Here is a 14,744-nt window from a genome sequence, read left to right as displayed (position 1 = left end):
AAAATAAAGGAGGGGAGCAGCCGAGGTGGTGGATAGTGGGTAGTGGGTAGCTTGATGGGGGGTTCCAATCACTAGGTGATGGATACGGAGGGACGATTGATCCTTCTCTTCCACAGCCCAGTAGTAATGGTTGCCCCTCCTTCTGAACCGACGGCGATGACTGACAGCCTTTGATAGATGATGACTGTGGCTCCGAAATTGACCTTCTTTCTCCGCCTCGTGTATGTAAGTCTGAGGAGAACGGTGTGCCGTGTGAAAATCAAAATGAGGAGGCGGCAACAGTTATGCGCCGATCAAGATTATCGATAGGGAGAGCCCATCCAATATCAAGTGACATTTGATCATGGATTGCTGAGACCGTCAGCCAAAAGATGGCCCTATCTTAGTCATCGTCAAGGTTGAGTGAAAGAAAGGAAAGGCTTGCTCGCACTTGGCGGTAATAGCGGAGAATCGCAGTTCAGCCACTACCCGATCGCAGATCGGCGGTTCTGTTCTTTATCGTCACTCGCTCAGGGAGTGTAGGAAACGAGGGCAGCATCGTGGACAGGCACTTTAGCTTGCTTGTCATCACGGTCAGCGCGACCAGGGGGGAGGGGGGGGGAGATGTGGTTGTGAGGTTCGTTCGCTGTCGGGTGATTTCATCGCTGTTTCAACTGGCGATGGGACATGTGTATCCCGGTACTCGCCTGGTACTTACCATTTGACCTGAAGTGCTGTATGATATGCTGTCCTGTAACCACCTAAGCTATCTGTCTTGACGGTTCCTGAAGCATAATGAAAGGATCCGGTGGATAAGGTGAAGTTATCAAATGCCTCATGCTGAAGTAAGGCAGGTAGCCACTCTCCTGCACTGCACTCTGTTTCTTGCAAAGGAACAGGTGCACAGTGGACAATCCATCATCTTCACCATCACAATAACAATCAACATCATCATCATCATCATCATCATCATCATCATCATCGGAGAAGGGTGGAATGGACTGGTGGAGCAAGAAGTAGTCACGCGGTCAGTCAGTTGTGTGTACCCTTACTTAGTACATCACGGGAACGCTGGTATGGTATGGTAAACTCGACCGGAAGACCCCCTCTGGGATCCTTCCTTCCTTCCTTTTCTCTCATCTCGGGATTTCCTCGCTTGTCTCGGTTTCATGTATTCCCTTTAGGTAAACGAGGCTGAACAATAACTTATGGAGAATGACAATTGATTGACTTGGTGACCTTTCTTCACATTTGAGACAGCAGCAGGTAGCAGCATAGAAGCAGCAGCAAGCGAAGGAATTCGGATTCCATGCCTGCCGATCGTCAAATAAGCATTGTGTCTCTCCTTTCGGTCCTTAAGAGACAAAGAGCGACAGTAAGACAGCCCCATCGACATTCCCCATCGCCTGATAGCGAGAAGTGGAGGAGGAAGAGGGTGGTACTGTACTGTATGTATCTCCGTACTGTGCTTCCAGTTATACGTACTACATGACTGACTTACTACAGCTATTCCTCTTCATTATCCAAGTCGCATACCCAACCAAGTTAATCCACTATGCTATCCACTATACGCACACGCGCGCAGAGCATCGGACGACAGGTATAGTGTGGCTAAGTAGTAGTTCATGAGAGATGATAGGGAATTGATTGTAAGCGCAGTTGACTTGATAGTCCCATGATCTTTTTCCGGCTCTTTGGATCTCTCATAGTCATATTCTCGCTTCCTTCAGGGGATGAGAGAGTGTTCCATAGTTAAGAGTAAGATGTGAGAGCGAGGGAGAGAGAAGAGCGCGCGCGCAACTGCATGCAATGATGCGGGGGTTAAGGAACATCTGCCACTGGCTGGCGGCGGGTTGCTGGTCTGCTGCTGTGTTCAATTTCAACCTCATTTGATTGACCCGGGTTTACTACTACTAGTAGTAGTACTGCCAATTGCCCTTAACGAGGATCAAACTGCCAAGATCTCCTAGTCATTTGTTCCTTGGACCTTTCCTGACTTCTGCAATTTGGAATCCCTGCGAGCTTTCTCTCGTGTTATTATCGTTGTTATCCCTCTGCGGGACCCCAGTCCGGCCAGGAGTCAAGGTCGAACTCGTGTAAGTGAGAGCAGAAAAAACCGGATAGACAAGACTATTGTATCGAACCAGAAGGAAGACGCGTTGCTCTTCCTTCGAAAAGAGTGGACGGTGTGTATATCTAGTGTACCAGAAGACCAGCCAAAGAAAATTCACCAACCCCATGAAATAATAACAACATTTAACGAGAAAAAGTCAAAAGAAAAAAAAAAGGTGCACTAAAGTAGCCGCCGGGGAACGTTCCGGGCATCGTCCGTTGAGTTGGGGCTCATGTATGTCTGTATGTGTAACTAAACCAGTTAACTTGCTGCGGCGCCTTGCTGCAAATTTGCCACGATAGTACTAGCGGTCCAAAGGGCTGAGAGACGCGATCTGCTACATAGTTAGTACTCTGTTGGTGCTGAAGGATTTAAGTATTGATACTAGATTATAATCATAAAATCAATTTCCCCCTCCTCCTCCTAAAACCCCCCTCCCTCCCCTCCCCTCCCTAGTCCCTACTACTCATAATATGACTCCGCCCAGTGACGTTGATCGGTTTCAGTCCTCCACCAGATAGATAGATAGGAAGCATACTTATGTATGAGTTAGGTACGGAGTAGATGGAATGGAGTCGGTCGGAGATATTTGACAGCCTCAGCTGATGTAAAATCCTTTGTTTCTGGGTCTCCCCTTCTCCTCCCTCGCGTACTTTGGCCCAGTCCTTCCTGAATCGGAGCCAGTAGGAATGAAAAGAAAGAAAAACAAAAGTACCATTTGGTCTGACCGAAAGAACTGCTCAATTTGTGATTTAGAGAGGGCACAAAAAAAAAGGTCGTGACAAGAGACAGGTCCAATAAGAAGACTTCCCATGACGTGCTCATCCGTCATCACTTCACTGGGCGGCGATACTTCTTAGTTATTCATTCTGGGTTTCTCCCGAGCATTGAACCACGGTGGCCGACGGTCAGCGCCGCAAGGGCCAAAAAGGGGACCCAAAGGTAAGAAAGAAGTGATTGGAAAAGACAGGCGCGCAACAAAAGGGAGTTTGTTCAGTGTTGAATTTTCTCTGAGATGTTTCCCATGGTCGGGCGTGGAGTGGCTATCGGTGTTAGAATCGCACTAATCCCACTTATATGGGTCATGTACTGTGCAACCACCGCGAAAAGCTCTTTCATCCAGTCTACTGTATCTACCCATGTGCACAGCACAGACAACGAAAATCGACTTCGTGATGATCGTTGTTGGAATCCTTGTTTCAAACAACATCCACCCTATAAATCAAGAGCAGCAGTAGATGTGCTGTATCTCCCTATCTATCGATCCTATCCACTGCATATGTACTAACCTCACTATCTTACCCCATACATCTCAAGGGGGGGGGGTCACAATTCACAACTAATTAGGGGACCAATTTCGTCACTTTAGCAACGCTGTGATTCGATCCCCCCGAAGAGACACATGTTCCCGGGTGGTTCTTGGATCGGCGGCTTGCACATCCTTGCCCAATTTTCAACGCTGCCTCCTCACTCGTTGGCTGTTCCCGGCCATGATCCGTCAGAAGATGTCGAACCCGCGGGAATGGATCGTCCTGCCCCAGCCGTTGATGCTGCTGGTGGAGTTTAAGCTAGAGGGAGTAAACTCCGCCGCCAATCGATCACTGGCAGTTTGAGATTTCTCTGCACATCAAGGGTGGGTGGATGTGTGTGTGTGTGTGTGTGTGTCTCTTTCGCTCTGTGTGTATAGTATCGTGTACTGTGTAGATTACCTATGTGTAGTATTGTATTGAGGACTCCGTGCGAATCTGAGACTTGACCAGCTGGTGGAATCGCGGTTTCCGACCCAACTGGACACCCTACTAGGAGGACAATGGATTGTTGCACCGTCGAAGGGCGCGCAGTTTGATTGCCATCGCTAGCTCCGTCAGTCGTAGAAGCAGAAATAGTAACAGCTTCATGCCTGAAATCAGCCATGGACTGATTGATATTGCCGGGTGATTTCCCACCCATCTACCCTTTTGCCTACATACAGTATCCCGGCGGGGAGGGGGGAGCCATAGGGCATGGGACTAGGGTACTTTTCTAGGTCCTATGGCGCTGAGGATCTCCATTTCTACCAGGTTGTGTCTCGCTGGGGATCAAACCAAGAAGCCACAATCTGATGGGCTCGATCGACATTGCATGACCTCCCCTGAAGGACTTCAGAAACGAAAAGACATTTTGAACTAGGACCGACTGACTACCGTTGACTAACTTACAGACAGCTGTTGCCCCATAGAGGGAGATTAGCCATCTACGGTAGGCTCGCTCTGCCCTGCGTGGCTTAATGATCCGCCGCCCGCCGCCCGCCGCCGCCTCGGCAGTCGAGCAGGGGGAGGCGCGCGCGAGCGCGCCTGCTCTCACTCGCTGAGCATGAGGATTGCTATGACCCTGGCTACGTACTGTATGTATGAGCAGAATGATGGTCGTGGTTCATGGGTTTTTGTGTCGTCAATCATGCCGATTGTGATCAGTGAACCCGTGGCGACGGCACGACTGGAGCCAAAGGGGGCGGCGGCGGCTGTCCGTGAACGGGCACGACAAAGGTAGAAAAATCATCATGTCACGCTTCGACATCATTCATCGCCATCGATCATCATCGCCTACATTGAAACCCATGCTCATGGTGCCCTTTCTCCGCCTTCCTCGGCACCGGCACACACACACAGACAGTTTTTGAGTGTGGTGTGGCACTGGGCAAAGTGTGGGAAGCGGTGGGAAACAGATGAGGATCATCGCCATTCCTCCGATGGACCACAACTTTCTTCTCGTTGGGCGGGTTGGCTTTTTGCCCCCCTTTAGGGGGGGATTTAGATTCGCTGCTAAGGGGAAAGAGTCGTCGAACCAAGGGGCTTGAAATCCTGGGCCTGAAAGTCACTAACCGAACTAGAGGCACCGAACGAACCCCTAAGGAGCCGTGGAAAACCTGTAAGTAGTGGTTCCCCCTCCTCTCTTCCGCCCGCCCACCAACCACAGGAAGGCAGGCCGAACGGAGCTCCTTCACCGAAACATTCAACAGTCAGTGCTCTGCTGCTTGCTGCTTGCTGCTGCTGCTGCTGCTGCTGTTGTGTTGTTGGGAGGAGGAGGGGGGGAAATGGGAAAATCAAGAAAAAAAAATTAAAGAAAAGAAAAGAAAATTAGAGAACAAAAGAAACGATTGAAGTTCACATCATCGTCATCACCATCATCATCTTGAATGATTAGCGCGTAGGAAGATTTTCTTTTCCTTGTCGATAGGGTACCTTACTTGACCAAACTGCCGGTTCAGCTGCTGCTTGCTCTGTATAATATTGTATATTATTTTCCATGCCATTTTTTGAGGGGGGTGATGTTTATCTAATATTTTCTTTCTCTTTTGGTCATATCTCAATCTCTTTTCTGAATATTCCCGTACCCAGGAATACGGCGAATATCATTCCAGTGGCGGCCACGAGTCTTCCCACCTTTAGTGCGCTGGCACTAGTCCCGAAAATGGACAAGTAGCATCCACCGGGGTACCACTCCGTACTCTGTTTGTACCTCCCATACCGAATTTGGCACTGCTTTCTGCCCAAAAGTACACCAAATATGTACTAGGTAGATGGATAGTTATGTGACTTACTCACTTGCTCCATCGCATACGTAGGTAGTGTGGTCTCTACTGGGCTGTGTACACTGTACAGTACGTACTGTACTTGCTCTATCTTCAGCTTCTCTCTTTCTCTTTCTTGTTGTTTCTGTTTATTTTTTATGTCAGGGCGGTTTTCGCCTCTTTATTTATAAACCATATCCGAGGTTAGTTATATGGTACACTACACATAGTTTGATGACGAGGGAAATAGTATGCGCTTAGGGGAAGTGAGTAAGCGGCTTTGGTCATCGGAAGTATTCCTCTTGAGTAAAAGTGGACAAATATAGGTATCCCGCGTGTAGTGAGTGGTAGGTCATCGCAGGATTATCTCCTCTCACATCCTTTCCTCTCCCTCCCATCCCACTCCCACTTCCCCCCCCCCTCCTCCGGGCCTCCTTCTTTCCTTTCCCAATCGGTACAAATTTGGTAATATTAGTCTCCATATGGTTTATTACCGAGTCATTAACCGGCTTTTTTTTTCTTTCTGGTATCATTCATTACCTAGTACTGTACTTCCCTTACTAACTTAACTTGATTCTGGTGACTACGGCCGAATGAAATTATATGAGCAAAAGTATCTGTCCCTGGGTCAATTGATTATCACTTACCATTCTCTCTCATTACTACCGCCATTATTATTTCCCACTCACCTCGACACCCGCGCTCTGCCCGCCAAACATCCACTGGAACCATCATTATTATTGCGACGAACTCTTCCTACAGCGACTCTCGCAGCGGCTTCTTCCAGTGTCTCCAATTTTTTTAAGACTATTACTCCTCTTGCTCCTCCTCCTCCTCCACTATTACTACCAACCAACACAGAGACAGAGCTCTTCTTGTTCTCTCTTTCTCCCCTTCCCTTTTCTCTTTCTTCTCTTCCCTCCCTCTCCCTCTCTCTCTCTCCCCTCTCTTCTTCTTTTCTCCTCTTTCCCCCCTCTTCCTTTTTCACTCGCACATCCATCCATTCTTCCTCCCTCCCCTTTTCGATCGAACGGCATTGCGACGGTGACAAACTTCCGTTCCTTAACGGCTTCAACCACACTACCACCAACCCGCTTCGACCATCAATTCTACCTCTCCACCCACTTCCACTGACCACTTTTAACCACCCCCCCCCGGTCCAAGATTTTAGTCCGCCCGTTTTCGGACTGCCCAACGAACTTTCTCCCACTCAAGTTCGACGACTGCGAATAAATCTAATTCCCTAATTCAAATAGACCCTTCGCCCAAAAAAGGAACATTGGCAATAGCAATTATTCTCCAGGGACACATAACCTGCGTTGTTGAATTGCTTGCTATTGTTGATTCTTCTACTTCTTCTATCATTTCTTACCTACCTACCTACCTCTACCCAGCAACTGTATCGGCTATCTTTCTTAAGTTCGCTTAACCGATACGTCTGTCCTTTCGGTCACTCCCTTTTTTGACCCTCACTATTTTGGGAGGCCCTCCCCTTTTTTTTTCCCCCCCCCCCCCCTGCGCTTCAATCTTCCGGTTACAAATCAGTCAAAGTCTATACGATTCCAGTCAGGGTTCTATTCTTTTCAATCCCCTGAACTCGCCGCCTCTCTCCGACGTGGTGAACCCGGATCTCGTTACAGCTGTTTGTCTGCTTTCGTTGTCCTGGATTGCTTTTTCCGGCTAAATCCTCGTCTGCCGGCCTGGGAAACACCCCCCGTTTGCTTCAACGACAGCTACCTCCAGCGAAACGCAGATCTTTCAAATCTGAGGTCATCGCTAGAGGTAGTCACGGCCTACTGTGAGAATAGAAGGAATTCGATTGTTGACCATATCCTGTTGTGGGATTTCTACCGAACCTTGAACGACCGGGAAACCTGGAAACCCGCCACAGCGACCGCCCGAGAGTTGCTCTGATTCCATCGCTCAAGCCACCCTCAACCACTGGAATTCTTAAATCCAACCACCGGCGCCACCGCCAGCACGCACAAACCATGGCGTCGACGTCAGACATGCACGGTTCCTCGCCTGTCCCAACCCTGCCGCATCCCCACGACAACGGTCGCTCGCATATGTCCTCACTTTCCTCATCCTCATCCATCTCTGACGTCGAAACCGAACGAAGAGGACGATCCGAACGCCCTCGCATGGCCAGTCGAAAACCGAGTGCGTCCATCCTTGTACCACGAGATCACCCTGAAATCGAGATTGAAGAAGAGGAATTCCCGCCCGACGACGCGCGCGCCATGAGTCCCCGCCGAAATTCCGCAGATCTGGAGCGACTGGGCAAGGAGGCCAGGCAAACATTACAGGAGTGAGTTTTGGGCACCATCCATCAATATACCCGTCACATAGCATGGGCGCCACTTCGACCACGCAGAAAGGGGTCCAAAAAAGGAAGAAGCTAATGGAATCTCGCAATCTACGAACAGGCAAGCTAGGGCCCTTCAATCCTCACTCCAAGCGCTAGCAGAACGCATCGAAGCCGTGAAATCCGATCATGACAAACTGGAGAGCGAAAACAAGTTCCTTCAGGATTATATTGGTGGATTGACCCGCAACATGACCAAGACGGAAATGGGACGGACGAGCACCAAAGTCAGAAAGGCGCAGAAATAGCCACAAGATCCCTGTTATCGACCCTGGCTGTTTGGGACGGGTAATGGTCGGGGCCTAGCTGCTGCTGCCACGAGACGGATCGCGAGCGCTCGTTCAAAGCCACGAAGCTTCACACCTGCCATGCGATGACCCCCTTTTTCTCCTTATTTCTCGCCATCCCCGCCGATGAATTCTTGGTCTTCGTCGAGCCACATTCCCGGCCGGTCCCTGCGTGCCTGGCATAGTCGAGAATGGTGGCTGTTGGCCCAAGCGCGTCCTCCGCAATCCGCCAGTCGATCAATTTTAACAAGAAGGCCGGCTCTTTGAACTTGGGATCTGGAATGACATCTGCGGCTTTGTCAGGTGGAACCTCGTGCTACCCACGGCGGTCGCCATATTCGACCGAAGGCTCGCGAAACATACGTCCTCGGATGACCCGTGTTGTTTACGAAATCGATATGACTTTGGGGGTGGCGATCACGTTGACAATCTCACGACTTCGGCCGACCTAATCTGCCGTGCCACCCAGCATGTCGCCGACCCACACGTCAATTCGCATTGCGCACGTCCCGAAGAACGATTGTGACATCATTGCATATTCTTTTTATCTGTTTCTACGGGAGCTTTTTCGTCGATCGACGCCTACGGTCTTGGCAATTATGCCAGCGCGTGATCCGTGATGGTAGCACCATTGTTTATGCTGCCTGTCAAAGCCGATGATAGCCAAACCCCGGACCTGTTTACCTTTCACTGTTCATACTTCTTTCTTTTTCTTTTCTCCCCTTTCTTTTTTCTCTTTCCATGCCTTCGTCTTATTCCTCTTCTTTTCCTACTTGTCTTATCATACCGGAGGCCTTGTGTATTGGCATAGCACGCGTGGCGTTGGGACTTTGACTGGGATTGATACTTAGACTCGCTTGTTCTTGTTTGTTTCCATCATTTCATCTCTTTTTCAAATACGGAACCGCACTGGGCGCATTTGTTCTCATGGTCTGCAAAAAGGCGGGAAAGCATTTTCACGGAGCAGCCAATATCTTCATGTGGTTTTGCATCAACATCATCAACATCCACCAACCAACACTATCCTCGTCAAGTCACAAATCACCATCCATTGTGGGTCCGCGTCATCCGACCTCACACCCTTCTCCTCCACCTCCTCCACATCCACCTCGAACAACCTTGCCACCGCTCTCAACGCCTTTCCCCCTTTATACTCGTGTACATTGGAATCGTCCCGGTCTGACGATTCGGAAATTGCGGCTTTTCTTTTTGTTTGATTGTTCTCATTTGGCACTGAAGACATTTGCTTACCATACCCAGAAGCGAGCGGTTGTTGATACATTTGAAATGAAAAAGAAATTTGATACATTGGTGTTTCGCGTAGCTGTAGGATTCGACTGTGGGGCTCGCTCCCCGCGCTGAAAATACCATGATTGTGACCCAGTCAACCGCGAGTTGTCTGACACGGCGTGGGTTAGTACATTTGGAGATCCGTTTGCTATAGAACGGAAGTTGCTATAGGGATGAAACATCCACATGAGACATCCCGTCGTCACTTTCTGATTACAGGAAACCCCAGTGGCATCACTCTGCATAAATCGATGACCCCACGTACATACATCCATCAAGGACATTCTGTATCTGCGGAGTCACATCCTTTCACCTGTCTTCTTGTACTTTCCCCCGTACTTTTTTCTCCCCGACAGCCGATCAACCGACTGGAAAGTATGAGATAGGTATGAGTCACAACGAATGCCGAATCAACATGCATTCGGTGACATCCACTCTTCCAGGTAGTGTGTAAGCGTGTTGCCTATTGTCGTAATTGATGTATGTAGTCAGGAGGAGGTTCTCTCACTTTCGTCTTTGACCCGACCAGAGAGTTTGAGGAAACGTCCGTCATGCATCGGCAGTTCAAGTTAACATCCACTGACTATCCTTCTTGGTCCCACTACCGCACATACATAACACTACTAGTAACTTGCCATCCATGCACAGCAAAGCAAACTGGACAGGACAGCAGCACCAACAACAACACCTACCAATGCATCACAGCCGTGAACTTCTTTAGCAGCACACCTACAAGAATCATCCATGCTCACTGCGTCCCGAGTCCCACCCCATCCCCACCCTTACTCACTATCATCGATGCTCAGCCGTCAGCCTTTTCATACTAAAGAAATAGGGTCTAGTATGAGGACTACCGCACTATCGCCCCCCAGAGAAATCGTATCCCAAAATTCACTCTGCATACTGTCCACCCCAGACAGTGTTACGGAGTATGTCAATCCCAAACAGCCAAAAAAATCCAAAAGAAGAAGAAATTAAGATCTTCCCGTGAATCTGCAAGCCGCGTACGTCATACCTTACCCTCCCTTCTGCGGTTTGTTGGGCCCGTGGCGTTGGCTTCCGTTGCCGCTGCCCGTTGTGTTTTGGGGGGGAGGGGCTGGGGCTGGGGCTGGGGCTGGGGCTGGGGCTGAGGGTATCCCTACCTACCACCAATGTGAGAAAGGCGCCCGGGGGAAGGGCGGCTGTGTGCTGGGGGATGGTACTCCGTGTAGTACGGAGTAATTCCTATGGACTCTACACGAAGGGTGAAGTTAGGTTAGGTTAGGTTAGGTAGGTAGGTGGTTACCTTGATTTTTGGTGAGGCAAGCAAGCTAGTTAACTAGCTTCGACAGTGCCTCGAGCCTTATAGTAGGTTGTTATTTTCCTCCTTTGCTGGGATTGTTGATTGGATGTGGCGATTCGTGATTCTACTGTACACTATTATACGTGTTTGATAACGTTGATGGTACAAAACATAATGACTAGCTAAATATTTGTAGTGTAAGGCACCCCTTTGCCACAGATAATTAAACAGAAAAAAAGCAAATGATGAAAGAAAAGAATTTTTGATGTACTAAGTACAGGGTACTACATGTTTGGAGGCTTCTTGGGTGGAAGTCGTCCCGGGACAAGCTTAACAGAGTGGACGATGGACAGGGATATGAGTGGACTGGTGTACATTTCATTATACTGTCTTCATGATAGTGTTGAGATCATATTCTGCTTCTTTTGGGGACTCAGGACTCCGTGCTCCGTAAATTCCTTACCTGGAGCAATTTTACTTGTATAAGTACAAGGTTGGCAAGAAAGGCTGAGAGAGGACTTGGTGGGGATTCTTGGGGCTCTACTCTGTACAATGGCAGGAAGTATGTGGCGAATGGCACATGGGCTCATTAGTCCATAAGGGCAGTACTTCTTGTGTCTTACTGAATAAGATGACTAAATAAGTGAGACCTGGTGCTAAGTACTCTGTCAAATATGTGTGGCTAAGAAAGATTTCTTTCTATACTATAATCTTAAATAATGGTACACACCATGCACTGTACATACATTCCAGAATGAACAATTGCGATGTCCGTACTTTACCTACAAGACTGGTCTCTGTCCATCCGTTGCTGAGCCAGGCAAGAAGAAAAAGAACTCGGTTGATCGATCCTACCCCTGCTCGATACTAAATGTCGGTCAGTGTTTCATCCAGAGGATGCAGAAACTCATTTCACTAAGGACGGGCGCATGTGGTGTGAGGCTGAGAGTCACATAGTATAGTCGAGTATTGTGATGTACTGTACGGTGCTTGCCTTCCCACTTCGATCTAGAAACAACTGGGGTTAATTGCACCATCATTCCCTGCCCGTGTATCTCTGCCCAGATCCTTGCCCAGATTAGTGTACATGTGGTATGCTTCCACCTATGCTTATTTCTTTATCTGCCACCCGCGTTCCTGACTAGTTATAGTCCCCCACCCGGAAGTCAAGAATTGCAAGCTTGGTTCTTGAAGCCTGTCGGCTGGAAATAAAATCTAATGAAACGCAGCTAAGGCGCACGATCAAACGCCATACGGGAGACAAATGGTAACCAACCATGGCAAGCGCCATGATTGCGAAGGTATTCCGAGGTCAATGCCCACGCGAGAGGGTCGTTCTTGACAATTGTGTTTGTTGTTGTATGAGGGTGGGTAGGTAACAAGAGAGAGGTATTCTTTCCAGGGGGAATTGCGGCAATAGGCAAGGAAGTAGGAAAAAAAGATAAAGAAATCAACGAGAAAATGTAAAGGAAAAATAGAACAGGAATCGAAGGTCCGCAGGTGAACCCGGAGGAGAAACATGGGCAATGTGTTGGATGGAAGAGCATAGCGAGGATCGCATGAACGGAAAGCGGAAAGCAAAGGCACAACTAAGAGCACCCCCACAGCGCAGACCAACTTTTGACTTCTGCCCTTTGCCAGTGATAGTTCAAGACCATGCAAAGTCATCGGGCATAGTGACAAGCGTGCAGCGCTGATCCCCTTTTCTAACCTGGCCCCCGCAGCCCTTGCGCACCCGTAACCCACGCCGTATTTTGTCCGACTTCATTTGCAAACCCGGACGCGAGTCCATCGTTATCTCTACTAATTTACTCGGCAGCGGGCTTCTCCTCAGCAGGAGCAGCCTCCTCCTTATCGGCAGGAGCGCTGGACTCAGGAGCAGCCGTCTCGGCCTCCGACGAGGTCCAGAGCGTCTAGGTGTGCATTAGTACGGGCGTGTCAAACCGGCTGTAGCTGTGTACGTACCAGGTTGTCTCTGAGAAGCTGCATGATCAGGGTGGAGTCCTTGTAGCTCTCCTCGCTCAAAGTGTCAAGCTCTGCGGGCATTTGTCAGTCTTTGCCCTGCTCGCACGAGGTCATACGATAAACATACCGGCAATAGCATCATCGAAAGCAAGCTTGGCCAGGTGGCAGGCCTGGTCGGGGGAGTTGAGGATCTCGTAGTAGAAGACGGAGAAGTTCAGGGCGAGACCGAGACGGATGGGGTGAGTAGGGGCCAAGTCGGTTTGAGCGACCTCAGTAGCGCTCTTGTAGGCCTCGAGGGAGGCATCAGCAGCGCCCTTGCGGCGGTCGCCAATGGCGAACTCAGCAAGGTAACGGTGGTAGTCACCCTTCCTATCAAGAGCACCCGCCCAGGTCAGTATTGCAGCCACCAAACGGTACGTAAGAGACAGACGCACATCTTGTGGTAGAAGACCTTGGACTCGCCGCTCTGAGCAGAGGGGATCAAGTGCTTGTCGAGAACCTCAAGGATGTCATCGCAGATCTTGGCGAGCTCGGTCTCGATCTTCTGACGGTACTCCTTGATGAGGGTAACCTGGGGACCGTTGCCCTTGGACTCCTCTTTTTGCTCGATGGAGGTGACGATTCTCCAGGACGCACGACGGGCACCGATGACGTTCTTGTAAGCGACGGAGAGGAGATTGCGCTCCTCGACGGTGAGCTCTACATCATTGGAGGCAACCTCCTTCATGTTCTCGACCATCTCTGCGAGAAAAAGGTTAGCATGAGGGTGGTCGTGCGAGCGCGGGGTGGAGCGTTCAGAGATGACGTACCTTCGTAACGCTCAGCCTGCTCGGCGAGCTTGGCCAGGTAAACAGCATCTTCGCGGGCCATTGTGAAAGTGAATTATCTGTGTGAGACAGAAGATGAAAATGTTAGTCAAATAACAGAAAGTCCCCTGGCAGAAAGTCGACGTGATGACAAAAATGGTGTTGATGGGGGAAATGAGGATGATGGGGGGATGCGCCACAGCGATCAACGGAAGATGATAGATAGTGTCTCCGAAGCGAGGGGCAGGCAGTCACAGGGTAAAAGTGAGGCTGTGAAGTCAAGTGGTGCAAGGAACACGAAAAGCGATAACCGCTCTCCCCTCCCCTCCTTTTCCCGGCTTCCTGGAAGCGTTCCCCGCGATAGGGAATAGATTGCCCACCCGTCGCAGCAAGCACGTAAAATGGTCGGAAGTGAAGAAGATCGAGGTGGGAACAAGCAAGCATGATCATTCCTCAGATCCTGTCCGCTGTACTCTTCGGCCCCCTACCATGCACCCACATCCATCCACCCATCAACAAGACGCACGGCGACGATCCCAGAGGCTTGTTGACGGTTGAAGGAGGGTAAATTTGCCCTGCTAGGCCTCCGTTCGGCTAGCCGGTGACAAAAGTGCTGAGTCGCGTTCCAGTGTAGTTGAGACGGAGAGGGGAGAGCAACGACTGCATGTAGTTGCAACCATTTCACGCGCGAGCTGACTAGGGTCTCATTTCCAGTGTTCCAGAACCTCTCGATACCACAAGTCTAAATCATTTGCGATCGTGAAAGCCGCCGGAAACGACGGAGCGGCTGGGTCATCCGGGATGAGGAGGGGAAATTTGAGGGGAGGGGGGAGTGTCTTGGTGGTAGGAGTGGAAAAGATGACGGCAGTGGAACAGATAGAGAACCAACTCACCTGAACGGAAGATAGGGAGGGATTGTAGTTGCTCTGTTGTCTGCAAAGTCAGTGGTGTTGTCGAGTGAGATAGGCGTGGATGAAGGAGATTATAGAGCAGGGAAAGTTTTTTATTCCTTGTTGTACTGCTCGTTTGGGATGTTTTGCTGTTTCGAATTTTGAGGATTGGGGGAGGGGGAGAGGCCAAGTTGGATCACTAAGCGGGCAGGGG

General features: G+C 49.8%; 4 protein-coding genes across 4 annotated transcripts; 2 read left to right on the top strand and 2 right to left on the bottom strand.

Moving 5' to 3' along the window:
- Positions 1 to 2,535: 2,535 nt before the first annotated feature.
- Positions 2,536 to 3,012, bottom strand: BO66DRAFT_2590 (uncharacterized protein). Its single transcript, XM_025643027.1, has one exon. The coding sequence runs from the start codon at positions 2,915 to 2,917 to the stop codon at positions 2,642 to 2,644; it is 276 nt and encodes a 91-aa protein (XP_025509031.1). The 5' UTR covers positions 2,918 to 3,012; the 3' UTR covers positions 2,536 to 2,641.
- A 3,027-nt stretch (positions 3,013 to 6,039) lies between these two features.
- Positions 6,040 to 7,261, top strand: BO66DRAFT_2555 (uncharacterized protein). The gene has a single exon (XM_025642999.1). It carries the CDS (start codon positions 6,236 to 6,238, stop codon positions 6,887 to 6,889), a length of 654 nt encoding a protein of 217 aa, XP_025509030.1. The 5' UTR covers positions 6,040 to 6,235; the 3' UTR covers positions 6,890 to 7,261.
- BO66DRAFT_2556 (short coiled-coil protein) lies at positions 7,262 to 8,373 on the top strand. Its single transcript, XM_025643003.1, has 2 exons — positions 7,262 to 7,953; positions 8,072 to 8,373. Exons 1-2 carry the CDS (start codon positions 7,634 to 7,636, stop codon positions 8,256 to 8,258), a joined length of 507 nt encoding a protein of 168 aa, XP_025509029.1. The 5' UTR covers positions 7,262 to 7,633; the 3' UTR covers positions 8,259 to 8,373.
- Positions 8,374 to 12,546: 4,173 nt separating this feature from the next.
- On the bottom strand, positions 12,547 to 14,042 carry artA (14-3-3 adaptor artA). Its single transcript, XM_025642871.1, has 5 exons — positions 13,644 to 14,042; positions 13,269 to 13,575; positions 12,962 to 13,203; positions 12,835 to 12,905; positions 12,547 to 12,782 (listed from the first exon to the last, which is right to left on the bottom strand). The coding sequence occupies exons 1-5, from the start codon at positions 13,702 to 13,704 to the stop codon at positions 12,678 to 12,680; spliced, it is 786 nt and encodes a 261-aa protein (XP_025509028.1). The 5' UTR covers positions 13,705 to 14,042; the 3' UTR covers positions 12,547 to 12,677.
- Between the last annotated feature and the right edge of the window lie 702 nt (positions 14,043 to 14,744).

Source organism: Aspergillus aculeatinus, assembly GCF_003184765.1.
Source record: "Aspergillus aculeatinus CBS 121060 unplaced genomic scaffold BO66scaffold_1, whole genome shotgun sequence".
In the NCBI taxonomy this organism is placed as follows: domain Eukaryota; kingdom Fungi; phylum Ascomycota; class Eurotiomycetes; order Eurotiales; family Aspergillaceae; genus Aspergillus; species Aspergillus aculeatinus.
Note: the sequence above shows the minus strand (reverse complement) of the source record. Positions and strands in the feature narration are given on the sequence as shown.